The 18,710-nt window shown below is 41.8% G+C and overlaps 1 protein-coding gene across 1 annotated transcript in view; it reads right to left on the bottom strand.

Moving 5' to 3' along the window:
• Positions 1 to 18,710, bottom strand: part of CDKAL1 (CDK5 regulatory subunit associated protein 1 like 1) — a 1,931,537-nt gene that overhangs the window by 577,392 nt on the left and 1,335,435 nt on the right. The window contains exon 10 of the mRNA XM_069218767.1: positions 17,602 to 17,747. Coding sequence (XP_069074868.1) covers positions 17,602 to 17,747 — 146 coding nt within the window. The remainder of the gene's footprint in view (positions 1 to 17,601; positions 17,748 to 18,710) is intronic.

The raw sequence follows: 18,710 nt of genomic DNA, 5'->3' as shown, positions 1-18,710 counted from the left end.
ACAAACATGATGGATATCCCCTCTCCAATATCACAATTCAATTTTATCCTATGGAAGTTATAATATAATGTGACAGTGTAACCCATCCGCCAAACTCTAAATCAGGCCTTGTATGTTTTACAACAGCATATCAATATAGATGTAGCAATGTTCTTGGAGTACATCTTGCAATGCTTCTGCAACAACCGGGACTAAACTGTAATATAATAGGACACTCATAGTACCAGCCATCACTATATTCAATTGGATCATACCTATAAACCCTCGGCAATACGAAGGACACTTTATGTTCACTCAGTGTGTGACTGGCCATCAAGGCACTCTGTCATATTACAGGTGGACTGCAGGCCAGTAGCTGTTTTCAGAAGTAGGTGGGCTCCAATGACCCAACCCCGAATTCACAAAAACTCCATCCTAAACGCAGCCACATTTCAGTGACAAACCTTCTAACGGCCCACTAGCTTACTTGACTCAAAGCATAACAGTTAAAGATACATTTCTCTTCCAGTCCGTAGAAACACGTGAACTGTAAAACTCTGCTGCTTAGCATTCACAATCCTGTTGAAGATTTCATCAGCAAATGATGGAAGGCCACATGAACGAAAATGGCCATACAGTGGATGAACAAGAAAGTGGGGGCTTATCTTTATCTCTGCAGCAGGGTGTGAAGGGCTGGCACTCAGGTTAGTCACATATAAATAGTCCCTTCAGTTCTAAGCGCACACAGCAAAAGCCCTGCATTCCCTGGTACATGTTGCTGCCCAAAGTCCTGTGATTAAGATCATGAGTCTAAGACAGGAGTAGAGGTGGAATGGAATTTGAGTGTGCAGCATGTTTGAAATGGGGGGTTGCAGTGAATATGGGACTTTACTTGATAGGGCAATTTAACTTCTGGCATGGTAAGGGTGCTGTAAATACATGTACAAAGAGGTTTCTGTCATTACTGCGGAATGTATGACTTTACAATGCATGCAAATATCACACATGCCGTTTGCCATTTACACGCATATTACGTAGATGTAAGGTAAGTATATATCATTTTTTTAAATCATTATATATATATATGTATATATATATATATATATATATATATATATATATATATATATATATATCCTTGTTCCAGAAACTGCCTGACTCTGTACTTGTGGGGAGAAAAAAAACTTCTATGAGAAAAACACCTGTGCTGCCCTGCAACGGCTGCAGGACACAAAAAGGAGTCACTCATTCAAGATGGGAGGATGGCAAATCCACATAGCATCACAGGTCCTCTGCAAGATATTGTTGCATAAACTGCTCCATTGTTACAATAGCTGTGTCTTGAAGAATAGTGCCATACAGTGCCTCAGTATCCAGAGCAACTAGGAGTTCTCTCTGTGGATTGAACTTGAGCACTCATACCGTTATTATCATATGTCCTGTGTCCTGTATATATGTTTTAACCCTAGGAACTACAGGTCTCAAAAAATAATTCACATATTTAGAAAGGGATTCAGTCACAGAACCTATAGTAGTAACTATATGTCTGTATGGGGATCAAAATGTTTTTTATGGATCTTAGGGAATCCATAAATACTTGCGATCCGCGGATTGAGAACATTTATGAAGTCAAATTGTTTTTCACACGAGTTAAGGACCGATGTTGTCACTTGCAACATCTGCTTGGACACTCTCTTAGTAGGGTCTATCTGCACCTTTGTATAACGCTCCCTATTATCAGCATCTTTGTCATTTTTTCCTGTACTCTTTAGTGTCCATTATCACTTTTACCAGACCCCTTAACTTTAATCTCTTGATTAGCTTGTAACCTTTTCAATGTTTGTTCTTCATCTCTCTGCAGATTCGGAGCAGGCTTCGGGACAAATCGAGTACTTCAACTTCAACTTCTTCATTACAACTTTTTCAATAGCAACCTCAGGCCCTCGTTGTTCTAAAGAGGAAGAGAAAGTGGAGGGTAACGATAACCCAGGTGCGCTAACTTCTCTAGGGTCTGAGGGTTCTATCACTCAAAAACCTTCCTTAGGCGGATTTTCCTAAAAACAATGTCACTACATCTTTAAATAGTTCAAATTTATCCACCCTGTTATGTGGAACTAACAACATAACTTTAGTCAGAAGAGATCTTGTGGCCTGATCTAATGTAACATGGGCAAGATTGAAAATAGGTATGTGATTCATTGCCTCCAATACTGTCCATTTCGCATCCACAGATATTGATGGCTGTTGTTGTTCGGGACATACCGTCCTCGATAACTGGTTTCGACATATGATATTTGTCTGATCTATCAGCAGACTTGGGCACCATCTCCCACTTCACTTTACTACAGATTCGAGATGTTGGGTCTTAAGGGAAAAGTGCTTTCTTGGTCCTCATCCTTTCTGAAAGATCTGACCCAAGGGGTGGCATTAGCTAACTTCAGTTCAACCCCTAACACGATCACCACGAGGTCCCCTCCGAAGGGCTGTTTTTGAGCCTTAGACCACCACCATACAAGAAAAAGACTATAGGTGGTACATCCTTCTCCGTTCAAGCAGCCAAACCATGGAATTCATTACCCCCAAATTTAAGATCCACAGATAACTAGCTTGTCTTCAAAAGACTACTCAAGAGTTGTCTCTTTCCTTCATAGCCACCATATTCAAACAGCTATGGATTGCACATGCCTGTGTTGATAAATATTTTTCATCTGATTATGTGTATATTCTAGATATGTATAGTTCTTTAGGAAATATGTATCGCTACTATGTCATAACAATAAGTCACATACATACTCATTAAACCTGTTTAATGTATATTTGCTCATGGTTTAAATATATATATATATATATGTGTGTATTCATGTCTATGTATGTGTGTGTGTATATATATATATATATGTATATATGTTATTCTATGCTTAACATGTTCATAATTCATTGTAAAGCTCCTAGATAAGTTGTTATATTGTTATATTAAATACTTATGAATCCCTGCTCTCATTTTATATCACACTGATCAAATGTTTTATTATCATAAGCATTTGGCTATTTAAAAATTGAGTAAAGATAAATAAATGTTAGAAAAGTACACTTCTTAATTAACTTCAAATATTACAAATCTTGAAAGTCTGTGTTTATACAATACTACATTTCTTCTCATATTATACCCATTATTATATTCCTTGAAAATATATTCCCTTACTATGTATTTACATATCTATTTATTTATTACTCTAGTAAGCATTACTTTGTCTACCCATCATCATATGTCATGTCGCTATCAATCTATCCTCCATCCCCACTCTGACTCATCCCAAACCAATGCTACTGCTTTCATCTCCCAAATAACTCTCCCTCATCTCTTCCCTCTTCTTCCACATGTAACTCACCCAAACCTCAGTTTACTACCATGATCTACCAAACAACCCTACTAAATTCTCCCTCGTTTATCTCACCTTTGACTCATCCAAACCCCCCCGCTACAATGATCTCCCTAACCCTTTCCACAGACTCTTCCCTCCTCCATCCCCCTTTACTTATCCCAAGCCTCATCCTATTACTATAAACTCCCAATTAACACTTCTGGATTCCTCCCTCCTCTACCCCTCCATTACTCCAGTCAATCCAAGTAACAAACTCACATGTCCGTGGCTCAAATTAACTCATAATAATACCAAAACTGTACTCATATTTCCCTATACTAATCCACCACTAATTCCTTTTGGGTTCTGGAGTAGCGTGCTACTCGCCGAAAAGCGCTTAGACGCCTCGTCAGGGGTAGTAAGCGCTATATAAATACTATTACTATATATATATATCACTAAGAAGAAGTCCTGCTGTTCTTCCTGCGCTCACCTGGCGAGGTTAGTGCTCAAAGAATGGGCGCAGGACCCATTTCATATGTTCCACCACAATGAATTCAGACGCTGGCACTCCATGCAACAAAAATTATTTATTGAAATCCAAAAATCCATATCATGTCAAAAAATCACCATTGTCCAAAAAACAAACAAGAAAACGGCTACGCGTTTCAACCATCACGGTATTCTTCATTGGCCCCCAAAGGAAAAACTGCAAAGCCCGTTTGCTTTTTGAAACCAGCATTTGAAAGATTGGGAAATTGCTGGGAGTTGAATCAATAAGGCTTAGTGGAGTCCCTAATAGAAAAACATATAGAACTACACGGGGTGACCGTTATTTAAACATAGCAGCCAGACTATTTGTGTAAATCACTGGTATCCAACAGTGCTGTTGGCTTGCAGGCCATTGGGTTTTGAAAAATGAGTGAGGCAATGCGTGTGAGAATGGAGGAGGCACGTATTCTTTTTGATGAAACTGCTACTAGCCCCACTTTTGGAACGTATGAAAGTAGGGAAGGGGGTTCGCAGGGGACGATGCCCTTGAAACAACAATTATGGCAATTGGAGAGACTTAGCAAAAAAGAGATCAATAGAGTTTGGGAAGTAATTTCACTAAACAATCATATCGAGGTTGGCCGGGTCCACCGTGGACTCAGAATATTGATCACTCCGACTCATATTAACCCACATCCTGAAAGGGATTTGTTTTGACTTATACTGGGTGCTCCCTTGTGTCTGGACAAATCTAAACCTCTGATGAGCTTTAATGAGAGCGAAACACATGTCAGGGGTTGCTTTTACTCATTCCAGGTTGGCTTGGACGGTATTTTACCAGTCCAAAACTGTAATACTGTGCCTGGAATGGTAAATGGCTTTTGTCATTTTACAGCTCGGCAAGGTTGACACTGTGTCAAACCTATGCTTAAAGGCTTTGCTGTATAAATGGCAAAAGACTTTGTCACTAGCTCGGCGTGGATAGCACTGTGCTGGTCCAATGCTTAAAAACTTTGCTAGATAAATAGACATTTGAGGTGAGCAAATCTAGAGTGTCGCTGGTGTTGCAGAGTGCACCTTACTAGAGCTGCTCTCCACCTAAACTTGGGAATTACCCAGAGTTCTCTATTCTTTTTTGCATAATTTATGCGTCACTCTAACCCTGAAAGGGATTTGTTTTGTGATATATATATATATTAGGAAAAACGTTTTTAAAAACCCAAAGGTTAGTGAGACATCTCCTTTCACTATGCACTGCACTGACTTTATAGAGCATCAGTGATCACCCTTACCAAATGGCTTTTTGATAAGTATGCTTGCATACTTGAGCATCGGCAATGGCAGGCTCACATTTCTAGCATCATATGGACTCTTTACTAGTACAAGACAGTGATGGGCACTGTGGTCTGACAAAGCACTTCAAGGTTCTTCTGAGTATAGGATTTTGTATTGGTGTATATTAAATTGGGAGCTTGGTATTCCACTGACAATACCAAATATTTGCCTGCTGTGCAACCGGTGTCTTGCACCTGCCACATATTTTATTTCTAACCACATACATTATGTTCTGACTTGGAGAAAAATGGAGCCTGGCTACTCTGCAAAGCCATGAAGTGCTGAAATATTTAATTATGTCCACTTGCGTACTGCCTCCAAATCCTATGGCTTTTTGGTTTTTAGCTATAGTCATAGTTAGAGTTGAGATTGCTCAATACACTGACCCGCATAGTGCAATGTCGGACTGGCTTCAAAGATTTTGTAAGGGACAATTTTGGTACTCAGTTTGACCTTTTTCCTTCTGAACCTACTTTGTGTTATCGCTGACCTACTGTTGAGGTTTAGGCCAGGGTCGAATTGGTAAGGCGGGCAGTCGGGCACTGGCCAATGATCCAATGCCTAAAGGTAACCTGTGGGACACGGCATGCCCTTTTCTTCTTCCCTCCCCTACTAGGCCATGGCCCTGAGGCTATAATGGGTGGGGGGAGGCGTTCAATCTGCAGCTTCACCCTGCAGAGTCTGGCCCTTTCTCACCTCTGCCCCCTGTGGGGCCGGCCCTGAAAGTAGCAGTCTCTTTCTCCTGGCCCCCTTCCCCGCTGGGCCATTACTTTCAGGGCATGGTGGCCGTGGAGAGTAAGTATGTAGGACCTCGCAGGGGCAGGAAGAATTGAGTTAAGGTCAGAACTGCTAACTTTCAAACTGGAAACTATGCTTGATGAGTCTCCGTGTTGGCTCAACATCCTGTGATTCTGGGTAAATCACTCTAAGCTTAAAATAAATAAAAAAATAAGTCGATCTTGTATAATTCAACTAATCAATTGCTGCGGTGTTCTTGGGCTGCATTCATGCAATATAAAACTACAAAAAATAAATACATTGCTAATTGACAATGTTTTAAGAAAAGGCCAGAGCAAGGTAACTAAACAGGGCTCTTTATATGTCATCCAAGAATGTGGGCTACTTTTACTGGCAATGCCTGGGCCTAATTATGATCCCAATCCGACTGTGGTGTTGGCCCTCCCACGGTGGGCCACGGCAATTCAATGCAGAACTAATGCATAGTCACCAGCTTGTGAGAAGAAAGAATTTCACTTTTCTCTGAAGCCTGCTTTTAAAAACAAACTTTATATCAAGTATTAGTTTTGCAGCAAGGAGCAGCATTAGGCTAACAGTGGAAGTGGTCACACTGACTATGGACAAACGGGAAACATTAGGCTAAGCACGAACGGTGTACAGGTATTGCTCCAGCACAGAAGACCTTAGGGTGAGTCAGAAAGTTGTCACCGTTAACGGTGTTGTAGCCCTGGGCTGCATGAGGTAACCCAAAAATGGTTTCAGATCTTGTGCTATCTGGGCCATTCTAGAAACTCAAGTCAGATTGCACAACCCAAATGAGACTTGTTGAGTTAGACTTCTGGGCCAACCTCTCAAAAACCTTAAAAGGTGAGTGTAAATGGTGACATCCTTGTCAAAAGGACGTTTAAAAATGTAACAACCCAACACACCATTTTAAACATTATCAATGATTGATCAACAAAAACATTTATGGAGACAGGGCAGCACTCGCGACGGTTTTGCATATATTTGCAACAAGCAGCGAGTAATCCTCAACTGCAGCCCAAAGATGGTGGATGATTTTGGCAAATAGCAGCTTTTCTGGTCTCATTTTTCAATCGAGCAAAGGGACCTCCAAAATTAAATTATCCAGGGTCTCTGCAAAGAACCTCATGTCACAAGTTGTCTATTCATGGCCAGCTGTTTTAAATTTGGATATCAAGTAATTCACCCACGTTTCTTTTTTTGCCAGGGCTGCAATGTTTAATAAATTCCCATATGTCCCAACATGTGCCAGTAGTGCTAGGTTATCTGAAAGGCAGCTGCTGTGATAGTATCTGCCAACTTCTGAAGCGACTGAAGAGAATAATGAATAGGCGTCGAGCCGGCTCAGAAATAAACCAATATTAAGTAGCTTCTAGCTACAACACATGCCGACAATTTTATCTGGTAAAATCCCACGAAGTGAACGCATCAAACGGTACCATTGTCTTTGCACGTGAAAACTTGCTAGATATCATAAATCCGGGTCTATCCAGTTTCAGGGACAGACCCAGGGTCGGCTTTAGGGCAGTGGGACCGGTGCGACCGCACTGGGCGCTGACCTGGAGGGAGCGCACTGACCTAGGGAAGGGTGGGGGCTGTGGTTAGCTATAACTTATGATTTATAAGCACCTGCTGCAGAGTTCCTTGTTAATTCAGCTTTCAGGCAGCAATTAAAATGTCAAGATAACTTATGTGACAAATGTTCCTACTAGAGGGAAATTAATGGCAGTGGGGAAAAAATGGTTGTCGCACTGAGCGCCACGGCGCTAAAGCCGGCCCTGGCCACAACACATGCAATTTTATTCCCAGCAAACAAACGCCCTTGTTTGGTTTTCCAAAATGTAGGTCAGTCTTCTCCATAAATTACGGGGGCACCGGCTGTCTTACCCAGCAAGTAATTAAAAGTAGCGGACAGGTTCATCATTCTAAAGGCGTCTTATGTGAGTTTTACTACGTGTGCGTGTAAAGGCTTTCTACAGGGTCCTCATGTAGCGATGGGAAGGACGTAGGTTGGCGCGGGCACATTTTCCACATGTTTTGACTGCTCGACAATGTGATGCTTCTGATGTGTGGCTAAGATACCATCTCGTGACCAATAACCACATCACTCCACTTTAATGGAAAACTCCCCCAAAACAATCCCTGCTACCCGCCACCTGCCGGTCCTCCCCAAAATGGAGTTTGCCATTGTGCAAGATCTATGGAAAAAGAAAGAAGTTCAGAAATCTCGGGGAACCAGGTTGCCCGCGTCAGCTGGTCAATGGCAACGGAACCAAGCACTGCTGATGATACTCATTAGACAGGATGAGGCCAGAGGCAGAAAGTGGTAAGAGTTCAACTGATATTGTTCACCTCAGTCCCAGCTAATGACCCTGCCTACACACAAACTTGTAAGTGACATCCTTATAACACGTTGGCTGTGACATCACCCACATCTACAAAATAAAGTAATATCATAGCCTAATGTTTTGCATGTGTAAAGCTTGCAGAATTCATCAGAGTTCTAGCCTGAGTGCTGTCAAAGGGGCCGTCAACCCAAATGGAAATGCCTTCTGTAAAGTCTCTTCCCGCCTGCATGAAGGAGAGTATTCATAACTAACCCTCATCATGGTATATTTGCAGGCGACTTCAGAGAGCCTGCAGCCCTTATACTAGGCTCTAACTGCATGGTGGCCTACTGAACTGGGAGGTATATTGTACTAAGTACGTCAAGATGGAAGGATGTGATCAATGGTTGATGAAGAGAACCAGGCCAAGTTCAGGGGGCAGAAGTGTCACTAGATGTCTCCCTGCAGAGGAGTTTGCGAGCAAATGAGACACTGCTTCAGAAAGTTCCTGTCAGCTAGCAGCCTCCAGACAGCGAGAGAGACCATACATGTGTCCTGCCTGCTGGAGAGCCCTGTAGGGTTCTGAGATGGGGAATGACCCACGCTTGTAGAGGCCTCTTCTGTGGTTAACACGTGAAACAAAAAGTGAAGAGGTCAAAAGAGTTTAAGAGCCCTCTGTCTGGACTGCCAAATATCAGGGTTGCTAAATACCATGGCTGCCTAGTCTTAATTCCACTATAAGACTCTTTCTTACAATATTCTACATTTATTGTCACTTTTTCTTACTTTCATAGATTATAATCAATGCTTTCTCCCTTTGTCACTATTTTCCTACCTTTCGCTTTCCCCTCCATTACTTCTGTTTGTTTTTCTCTTTCACTCTACGTCAAAGTTTAAATAACTGGTCCTCAAATTAAGAGCCAGTGACCACAACCTGCAACCCCTCGCACAAATTTAGCACTGGGCCACACTAGGAGGATTCACAGAGCACTCAAGGATAGACAACCTGAGTTATCCAGAACAGTGAAAGTTTAAAGCAACCACTAGGCAGATGACCTAGGGTTCCTTCACAAGACATTGAGTTGCAGAAAGCAAAGAGAAGTCAGTGGCAGCCTAGACCAGATGTCCTTTTGTGGCAGTAAGAAAAAAGGCACACTTCAGATCACCATATAATAGATCTACAAATCCCAGTGACAGTTATGGCACTGGGTGGCACTTCATTCAATTATCCAGGGGTGGTTCCTGCTCCACACAACACTCGGCCCTCATCGAAGTCACAAAGCCCTATGGCACAAAGCAGAGGACTCTATGCTTACCTGAGTTTTGGCGGAGACAGAGGGTGATTAGGACAAACAACCAGGCATGATCCTAATATTGCCTCATTACTTAACATTCACATAACTCTAGGGGAGGTGGTAGATACCTACGCAATGAAGATGAATTTGGCAAGATACTGCTGGCTGAATAACAGAGAATAACTAGGGACAGAACGACCAATGATTGATATACTTGCTCCCCGTGAAACTAGTTATGTATTGTTTATTGGTAACTAGGCTTTACTTGCAAACCATGGGATTATGCTGCATTAGAACAGCTTACCCTGTGCCAGCGACGTTGCTTAGGAGTTCAGTCTGTGTCAAGGGAGCTCAACACTTTTGAGAATAACACAGAGAACGGCAGCCAGCCATATGTAGGCTCTTTGCTGGGAAAAGGATAGATGCATTTAAGGAGAGTAGTTAGACCCAGGATTGTGACATTTGCTGTGATCTTGATGTGACTAACGCAGACAAGCGCATGTTGAAAATTACCTTACACTGCAAGATAATTTACACATTGAGATTTCATTGATATCAACTCATAGGCCATTCAGGGCATGTCCTGGTTTGGGCGTTTCTACACTGTGTCCTGATGATGATCTTGTGGACCGTTTGGCCATAAGAAACCGAAACGTCGACTATTCCTCCTCCCTAAAACCAATGACAGTGATACTTTGTTTATGAGTTAATTTGACTGTTGGAGCAAAGAAGAAGACATCTAACTGGAGTATGTATTTTTGAACATATGTTGTTAGGATGATTTTTGCTCCCCGGTGATTTCGTTTAGAATTACTCCAGAATTATTGGTATGATCATGTCGTGGGGGGTGGTGGGGGGGGGGGGGGGGGAGGGGTGACAGTGATGTTGCATTAATGTTTTCAAATTGTATTTTTGACCCTGAATATTGTTTATAGGTTTTTGTATGAGCAAGAGAAAACAAGTACCAAACAAGAAAGGTCTTGTCATATCAGTACACCTAAAGTCTCATTTTTTGGCTATACTGTGAGTAATGCGTTTTAAATATTAACTATGTTGTTGGATTGAGAGACAAACTATTTTGAAAAGTATATTTGAAATAGTTCTCCAGGAACATTTTGTCTCTAGATAGACCCACAAAAAGGCAAATATAGGATGAGTAATCTATACACAAGATGGTGGCTAGGGAACATGAAACACCATCTACGGTCCAAGTCAGGATACAACCTCACTTTCCTACCAGAGAGGTGCCACAGACCAACATGGGTGTAGATCTTAACAGACATACAATAGGGACATAAACACACTGGTAGATAGCTGGGTTTGACAGGGCAGATATGTCTGGTGTAGATCAGTTTCAGTAACTACTCTGGATCCATGCAAAACAAAAGGCCATGTGCCTGGTGCACTCCATAGGACGTTAGTGGAGATATGTCAATGGAGATTTAAAACAAGGACACAGTACTCGCTGATGTAATGGATGGATTGTCCTAATTTCAGTGAATTTGTGTCTGAGGTGGAACTCTAATGTGCAAAATGTGCAAGGAATAAACTGTAGTAAATACAAGTCTGTCATAGCAGTTGCAGTGCGACAGATCTGGCAAGGCATTGGGCAGGAACCATTATTGATAACCTTCCATAAACATAGTAAAGCTAGAAGAACGTGGGTCAAACCTGGACCCCATAAATGCCCACATAAGAAGTTCCTTTGGTATGACCCTTCCAGAGAAGGTCATGGGCTACTCTGCGTGCATTCTACTATGAAAGAAAGGAAAAGACGCTCATCATTGTGCTCTGTGCACCTGTTCATCTCAACCAAAACTAATAAGTGGGAACAGCGATGCACTACAAAGATGAAAGAAATGTCCTTAAAGTTCATGTATATTGCCCTGTTGCAGAGGCAAAAGATGGAAACAATATAATCCACTTCGGTAATAAAAAAAAATCTAAAGAGTGATTGCGGACAGTCAATTTTCTCTTTATTAGTATCCAAACCGAAGTCAAATCTGACAAACACCATTGAGATGGGGCTTACTCTTGCAAGAAACCCTTAACAACGCAATGTTGCTTTTTTACAACCATGGTGAGATACCTGGGATCCTTCATGGATGATCGGAGTCCCCTCTGACAGGGGATTTTGAAGGTCTGTCTTGGAACGAACGACTGTCACACATTATGTCCACATGATTAGAACACAATGAATTAGGAATTTGCTTCGGGTTATAGCTTCAATGATTCCGGCAAACAGCTATGGAGAGCTAGGAACAGAGAAGGGCTGTGAGCCAAGCCCTTACCCAGCTTTGTTTCCCACACATACTCATAAGAACAGTCAAGGGATCCTCACAGCCTTCAGACAACTTTTAGGCAGTTGTAGTTTAGTGGATTCTAAATACGGGGGCAATTGTCAATCCTAATAAATACCACATTTGGATTCTTTGAAAAAAGGAAACCGTATGTAAAACGCAATCCTTAATCGCGGTTATTGATAAGATATAAAATCAGAATAGGAATTTGAAAAAATAATAACGCGCAGGTTACAGTAAAGATTGGTTTGAAGTAGTCTCGTTCATAAGCAAAAAACAATCTGTTCTCAATGCACGCATTCATTCAAGGCAGCACTACACTCTTCAGCAAGACAACTGACAATATAACGTCTAGGAAATAAACAGGGTAAAAACTATCAACATACGGGACAGAGCACCAATGCATTCTACCCCGTTAAAGTAAATAGCCTCATGTGCACGAGATTGTGTTTTGCTTCAAGAATGAAATGATGAATATTAGCCATTTCAACAATTAAAATTCAGTTTGGGTCTACATCGCTAAGTTGATACAACATTTAATAAAATATGGCAGTAAATTTTATGCCTACGAGAGAAATTGTCTCTCTTGGCTATAACTACTGAAAACGGAAATGCAAGGGTAATTCATTAATGTATTTAATAATTCACTGCATTTTTGCATTTGTATGCAAATAAATGCATAAGGCGTAGTAAGCACATTTGAAAAACAAAATGTGCAAACCAGCCTCATTGTTTTATTTAGAGTTGTGAACAAACCAGTCTAAGTGGCAAATTATATTAAAAACACTGGTGATAAGGGATTTGGCTCTTAGGAAAGTTAAGAGTTTCAAGCATGTTGGTCATTAAAGATAATTGGCCAAGCTATGTTCTGGGCTGGAGGCCATGTTTTAATGAACATTCTCTCAAAGAAGGACTTATTCTCACTTAATATGTCTGTTCAATCATTTGCTGCAGTGCTTTAAAGTGAAACATTTACAGTGATAATATAAGTGGTTTTTGAGAACGATCATAATACTGGTGCAAAATGAAAATAATTGTACTTTTTTTTGCTCTGACGTTCATACTGGCAGAGTGCTTCAAACAAAGTTGTCTTGTGCCAGACTGAATTGGTTAAGTCACGCTTTGTAGAGTGTGTAGAATATGTCCAGATTATACCAATGTATCTGCACGTGGCCAGGTTTAAGAACTGCAAATGCGCTACTTGCATGGGCACCTAATTTAAGGGCACTTGGTTTATATGTATCTGAAGTGAGGCCAAAGGATGAGGAGTCAGCAGTAGTCCTGCCTCCTGAACTCCTGCATGAGCTTCTCAGATACCAGCAAAGTAGAATGATTCCATGGATCACGGGTAGGTGAGGATCACGCTACAGCCAAAGGGTGCTGTGTGGCTCTACCGGACACCTTCCAAAAAAGAAAGTACACACTCAACTTCATTAGTTTATCCATCCCCAGCACACTAACCACGTATGTCACAGACTAAAACCATTGCAACAGTCAGTGATGCCCTAGCAATAGTCTTCACCTTGCAACCACTCACCAGCAAAAGGGCAAACCACGGGCCACGCCTATGGTTCCCTGCTTATTTTTATTTTTTACTTAGTTAAGTGCTTTATCGAGTAAACGGTAGAGCGCTGGCACAAAAGGGAGGCAGTGCTGGGCTCTGATCTGATCTTAGAGTGGCCCCCTAGGATGCAGCAAATGACGATCTTGTTGAGGATACTGACGCACCCGAATTTAAGGATTAAGAACATATATTAAGCTTAACTGTAGACAGCCTGCTAGGTACACATAGGGAAGGGAGGATGTGTACTGAGGAGGGTTGCTGGGATTTGAGTGGCAAACCTGAGGATTTTGTTGAGTAGCCTAAAGGTGGAGCATATGGAAAGGATTCAAGGCACTTTAAGAAGGTTCTCACTTTGGTTCTAACTCATTTTAAGGTCATATTTGGTAGACATACTACTAGAGCAACCTCCTCTTTTGAATTTGTAAGGTCCTACCTCAATAAGTGCAAATATATTCTGAAGAAGAATACTACCTGCCACCTACTCCGAAACATCTCATGTCTGTAGTTGTCACAACCTGTGAGTCTCATAAGAGGATTATGTCCTGAATCCAATGTGTAGATGGTATTCTGTGGAGATAGAGGTGTGTGTAATAAACCACCCAACTTTACATATACTATAGTCTGCACCTGATTTCCTGTGTACAAGTACTCCGTGTTGCATTATGAATAAAGATGTTTACATTATGCACCAATATCTGGTGAGAACCGACAAAACAAATCGGACCCAACACAGACGCTCTCATTGGCAACTGGGAAACATCATTATATTCACCCAGAGGGCCAGCCCGCAGTCACCTTAATAGCCAAGCTACAACGCACATATCAAGATTCAAACATACATCTCCCTGTGATTCCGGGTCCTAATCATTCTCAGTCTCACCAAAAGGAGATAAAGGATCCTATGATTTCTACATATTGTTTGGGAGTGGGATCCTAAACGACCCTAGGGGCTTTACTCGCTGACTCTAGGGTGCAGGCAAAAGAGAGGGTCAAAACTGCCAGGAACTAGGAGTGGGTATGATGGGTTAACCCTCCTGGGCCCATGTTTGGATCCCAAAAAATGATCAGACATGGCTATTAATCGTGTAGGCCAAACACCACCACTTAAAACATAGAGAAGGATCCCTAGTAAGTCATGTCTCTCCCATCTGGGTTGGGGGCACTAAGGCAGTGACTTGCCCTATGTTGCCCACTCGCTACATCGCAAGGCTCAGGTGAACCAGGGCTGCCACTCTCTCTTCAACCCCGACCAGAGTTGCACAGTGGGTCTAGGAAGCAGGAATGCATTGGGGAATATGCACACCAGTGGATCAATGAAAAATACAAAAAAGTGAAGGGTAGAATAGTTGAAACCATGCACGTCAGATTAGACCCAGCCAAATCCAATATGAAACATATGACGGATATGCAATATGAAAAGTTCTGCCCGAACTACCTGCAAGTTCATGGTAGACTATTTCTATGAGGAGCAGGGTCGCTACCGATTTGCATAAGGCAGTCCTTTGTTTAGAGCGGCATGGTGGGTAAAAAAGAAAAACTACGGGTGGGAATGTGGCCAGAGATATGAGCAGCAGCTCAGATTAATTCATGCATTCCACCCATAATTTGTCGCAGCTGACACCAGGAGGACGAAGGATCTACCAAAACGTGGGTCCCTTGCTTGCTATGCCACAGGACGTAAGGTACACCCTATGGGTGAGCTCCAAATAAGATGCAGCAATTCGAGACAGACAGTTCATATGAGGAGCAAAGGTGCACTGATTTGCATAAATTAGGCCTCTGTCTAGAGTGGTATGGTGGGTGAAAAATGATGGCGTGAATGTGCACAGGGGGATCGTCAGTGGCTCAGATCAATGCAAGAATTCCATCCATCACTTTGTTGTCGCTGTTGCACCAGTGGATCTAGTCAGACACTTTAATGCCTCTTTATCCAGCACCTAGGTCCAGTCCCGTTCTTTGGGTACGACCCATACCAGCATGGGCCTCATTTACCTTCAACTATTATGAAAAAGGCTCTGTAGCACACATGCTCATGTCACAGGGTCTGCCCTGCACTGCTGACGTCACATAGTCTACTTTGCACCGTTGACTCAATTTCACCTTAAGATATTAACATCAAACTCGCCACAGCCACTTGCCTTCAGAGAAAGACTCAAATATGCACGAGGAAGCACAGCTAGTCACATCAGGCTCGGTCCATGCACACTGAGGGCTCACACTTTCACTCGGTGAGGTAAGGATGCTCCTCTCTCTTCTGGGCTCATTAACTATGGCATTCCCTAGAAACCTTACAGGTGCACCGTAATCATGCAGTCATACATAACAGGAGACCTGGTTTTGACAAACACTCATTTTCTTGTAGAGAAATCTCCCTACATGAATATATCTTTTAAAAGATTACAATATTTTGATAATTGCTGATAATTTAAATAAGGGCTTCTTAAAAATGACTTATGATAAAGTTACATTTAGGAAGGAAACAAATTTACTGTCTACTTCCTAGTAACAAAGGGCCTGACTATAATCTTGGTGGATGGAATACTCCATCACAAACATAACTGATAATTCGTCTGCGGTATTACGACCTCCATAGCATATAATGGAATCCTAATACGGCGAATGGGATATCCGTCACATTTGAACAAAATCAGGCCCAAATCCGTTATATGCCATGGGAGATGCAAGTTCAAAGATGCTCATGCACCACTAAAGAAAGCTATTTTAAGGTCCCACCCAAAACTGCAGTGCATCAATAAAAGCTATTTAAAAGGTGTTATGGACCTCAGTGACTAAGGTACCCGAGGCAGGTCAGTTTTTAAAAACTGGGATGTGTGCAATCGTTTTTTCAGAAGCAGAATGTACAGCGAGGCTCCCAACAACGTATAAATAAAAAAAAGAAAGCAAGAAAACCTTGTGAGTATTTAAGAGCTCACGTTACCTCCTCATCTGTCTTCCTTGTCCCAGGCCCTGGCTCCACCACAAGTAACTGAGTAAAACCCTTTTTTTGTTTAGGGCAGGAAAGGTAAACTGTATATATGTAGTGAGCAAACCTCAATGTTTGGACTGTGGTGAGGAAGGCATGGAGTTGGAATAATGAAGATAACCGTTAAATTGTTGAGGTAAGAGCAACTGTGCAAATTATACAGCAAAAGAACGGGAGCGGATCTGAGGTGAAACTGTGCAGATATATAGAGGATTGAACCTGGGCTCTTATTGGGCTTCTCACTTGATCAGATATCCCCCCACTCTTTCACGTAGTAGATCTAAATATGGTAGCCTGGGCTGTCAAGGAGGAAGATGTGATGCAATAGAACAAGAAGGCAGTAATGTAGCAGACAAAGGGAATAACTTCTTAATCTCAATTTCTGAATTTTGAAAAATTCCCTAAAAAAATCATTCTTCGGGCCTCGAGTTAGCGCTTTTAGATGTCTTCACAAAAGACAAAATATTTTAACCTTTTTATACAGAAATGACTGCCTGGTGGCGTCTTCTAAACTATGCGTTTGCAGGAGAGGAGCGATTTGTGGGAGTAATGAACCCATACTCACCGTCAACCCATTGTTATGCGAGCTCTGCTGGCGTAAATATAAACATCACTTTTAAAACTCTTCACAAGTCTTTATGACACCGTCTTTATTCATTTATATGTGTTTACTTGTAAAACACAACAGGCTAAAACCTCACTTTTTCTCTCAATCTTTCTTTTGCCCTTTACCAAGCAGATCAATTGATGTTATGCCCTCCCGTCAGTATGGTCTGAGATTAATGAATTTAAATAAAGCCAGCCTAGTTATGGAATGCACCTTACGATGCGCTTAAAATAACTAGACCCATTTACTTTAGCAAATCGGTCGTCAAAGCTTGGAAATCAAACAAGTACGCCTTCCTGAAAAGCCACATTAAAAGGATATTGAAGCCAAGTGAAGGTAATGGATTAAGCTGGTCACCTCAGTTTTTATTATCTGAAGACCAGAAACCTGCTGACACATATTCAGTATGATGCTCGGAGACATACAGCATGAACACAGGTGAATGGAGCAATTAACCACATCAAGGCTTTCTCATAGCAGCCTGAAGACTTTGAAGCTCTGAAGGCTTTTCCTTAGCAGGAATGCATGCTGGTTCTCAGCCAGAAGGGCTTAACAAAATAAACAGATCTCGTCTGCGTTAAGAATCATTGCTTACTTTTCTTGCAGAAAGTCCACCACTCGCCGGAAGTCTGCCACGCAGTATTCACGCTTCATGTCCATGAGCACGCTGTCGGACGCTGACTGAACGGGTATATGAAGAAAGGCGTACACCCTGGGATGATTCAGGATCCTTGCCATCTCCTGTGAGTAAGAAAGTTAGACATCAAATTGATTATCTAGTGCAATGGTTTGCTCAATTCAGAGTGGGCGCCTTAAAGTAGGTCCAGGCCGGCTGGACCCATGGCAGATGTTTATGATAACCAAAGAATGTGTAAAAGGACTCATTTATTTTCATTGGCTGCAATTTCATTTTAGCCGGTTAGCCTGAAAATCCGGTGTTGACCCAGCCCTCCTGGACATGCACAGGACACCCCACGCCCCTGACCCGAACCCTCGTTTTGAAGCTTTCTTGGGTTACGCTGAATTTTTAACTTCAGTGTGCCCAAGTTAACATGACAAAAGAAACATCTTATGCCCTTGATCTGGTCTGGAAAGCATCAATTATACACAGTGCATCTAGGCAATGGCGAGAAAAGTTCTATGAAGCCAGTCAACTGTTAGGGTACAAAGTAGGTTTACAATCGTTCGGTATTTAAAGTCCTGGGTAAAGATAGGGGTTGATTCAGAGAGGCATCAATAAACAAGAGCTGCCTAGATGAAGAATGCTGTGCCAGTCAGGCAAGCTTCTTAGTCAGTCAGGAGGAAAGAGATAATAAGTAAAGGGTGCAATGAGTTCTTAAAACACGTGTATAGCTCCTCATTTAGAAGTTTGAGATGTCAGTTTTATGGAAAGTTGAGCTGCTGCTGGGAAAACATTCACTGACACCAATACACAAAAGTTGCTAATTTTGAAATTCCCGCTAGGTCTGGTGGGACTTTTTGACAGATTTGCTCTGGCTGACAGAGCAAGAGTCACTTCCGTAAAAAAGAAAAAGGGGGTAAAAAAGGGAAATAAAAGAAAAAAGAGTGATGGCCTGACTTTGACTCTCCAGTGATTTCGCAAACCTCCAAAGCAGAGTTTCAAAACACAAAATAGTTACCTCCCTTACTCTCTGGGAGTTGCCTTTTAGAATGTGGGTCCATTTTTATTTTTTTCCTGTCCAG

This window comes from Pleurodeles waltl, chromosome 2_1 (assembly GCF_031143425.1).
Source record: "Pleurodeles waltl isolate 20211129_DDA chromosome 2_1, aPleWal1.hap1.20221129, whole genome shotgun sequence".
NCBI classification, from domain to species: Eukaryota; Metazoa; Chordata; class Amphibia; order Caudata; family Salamandridae; genus Pleurodeles; species Pleurodeles waltl.
The sequence above is the reverse complement of the archived record's forward strand: the minus strand, read 5'-3'. Positions and strand labels throughout refer to the sequence as shown.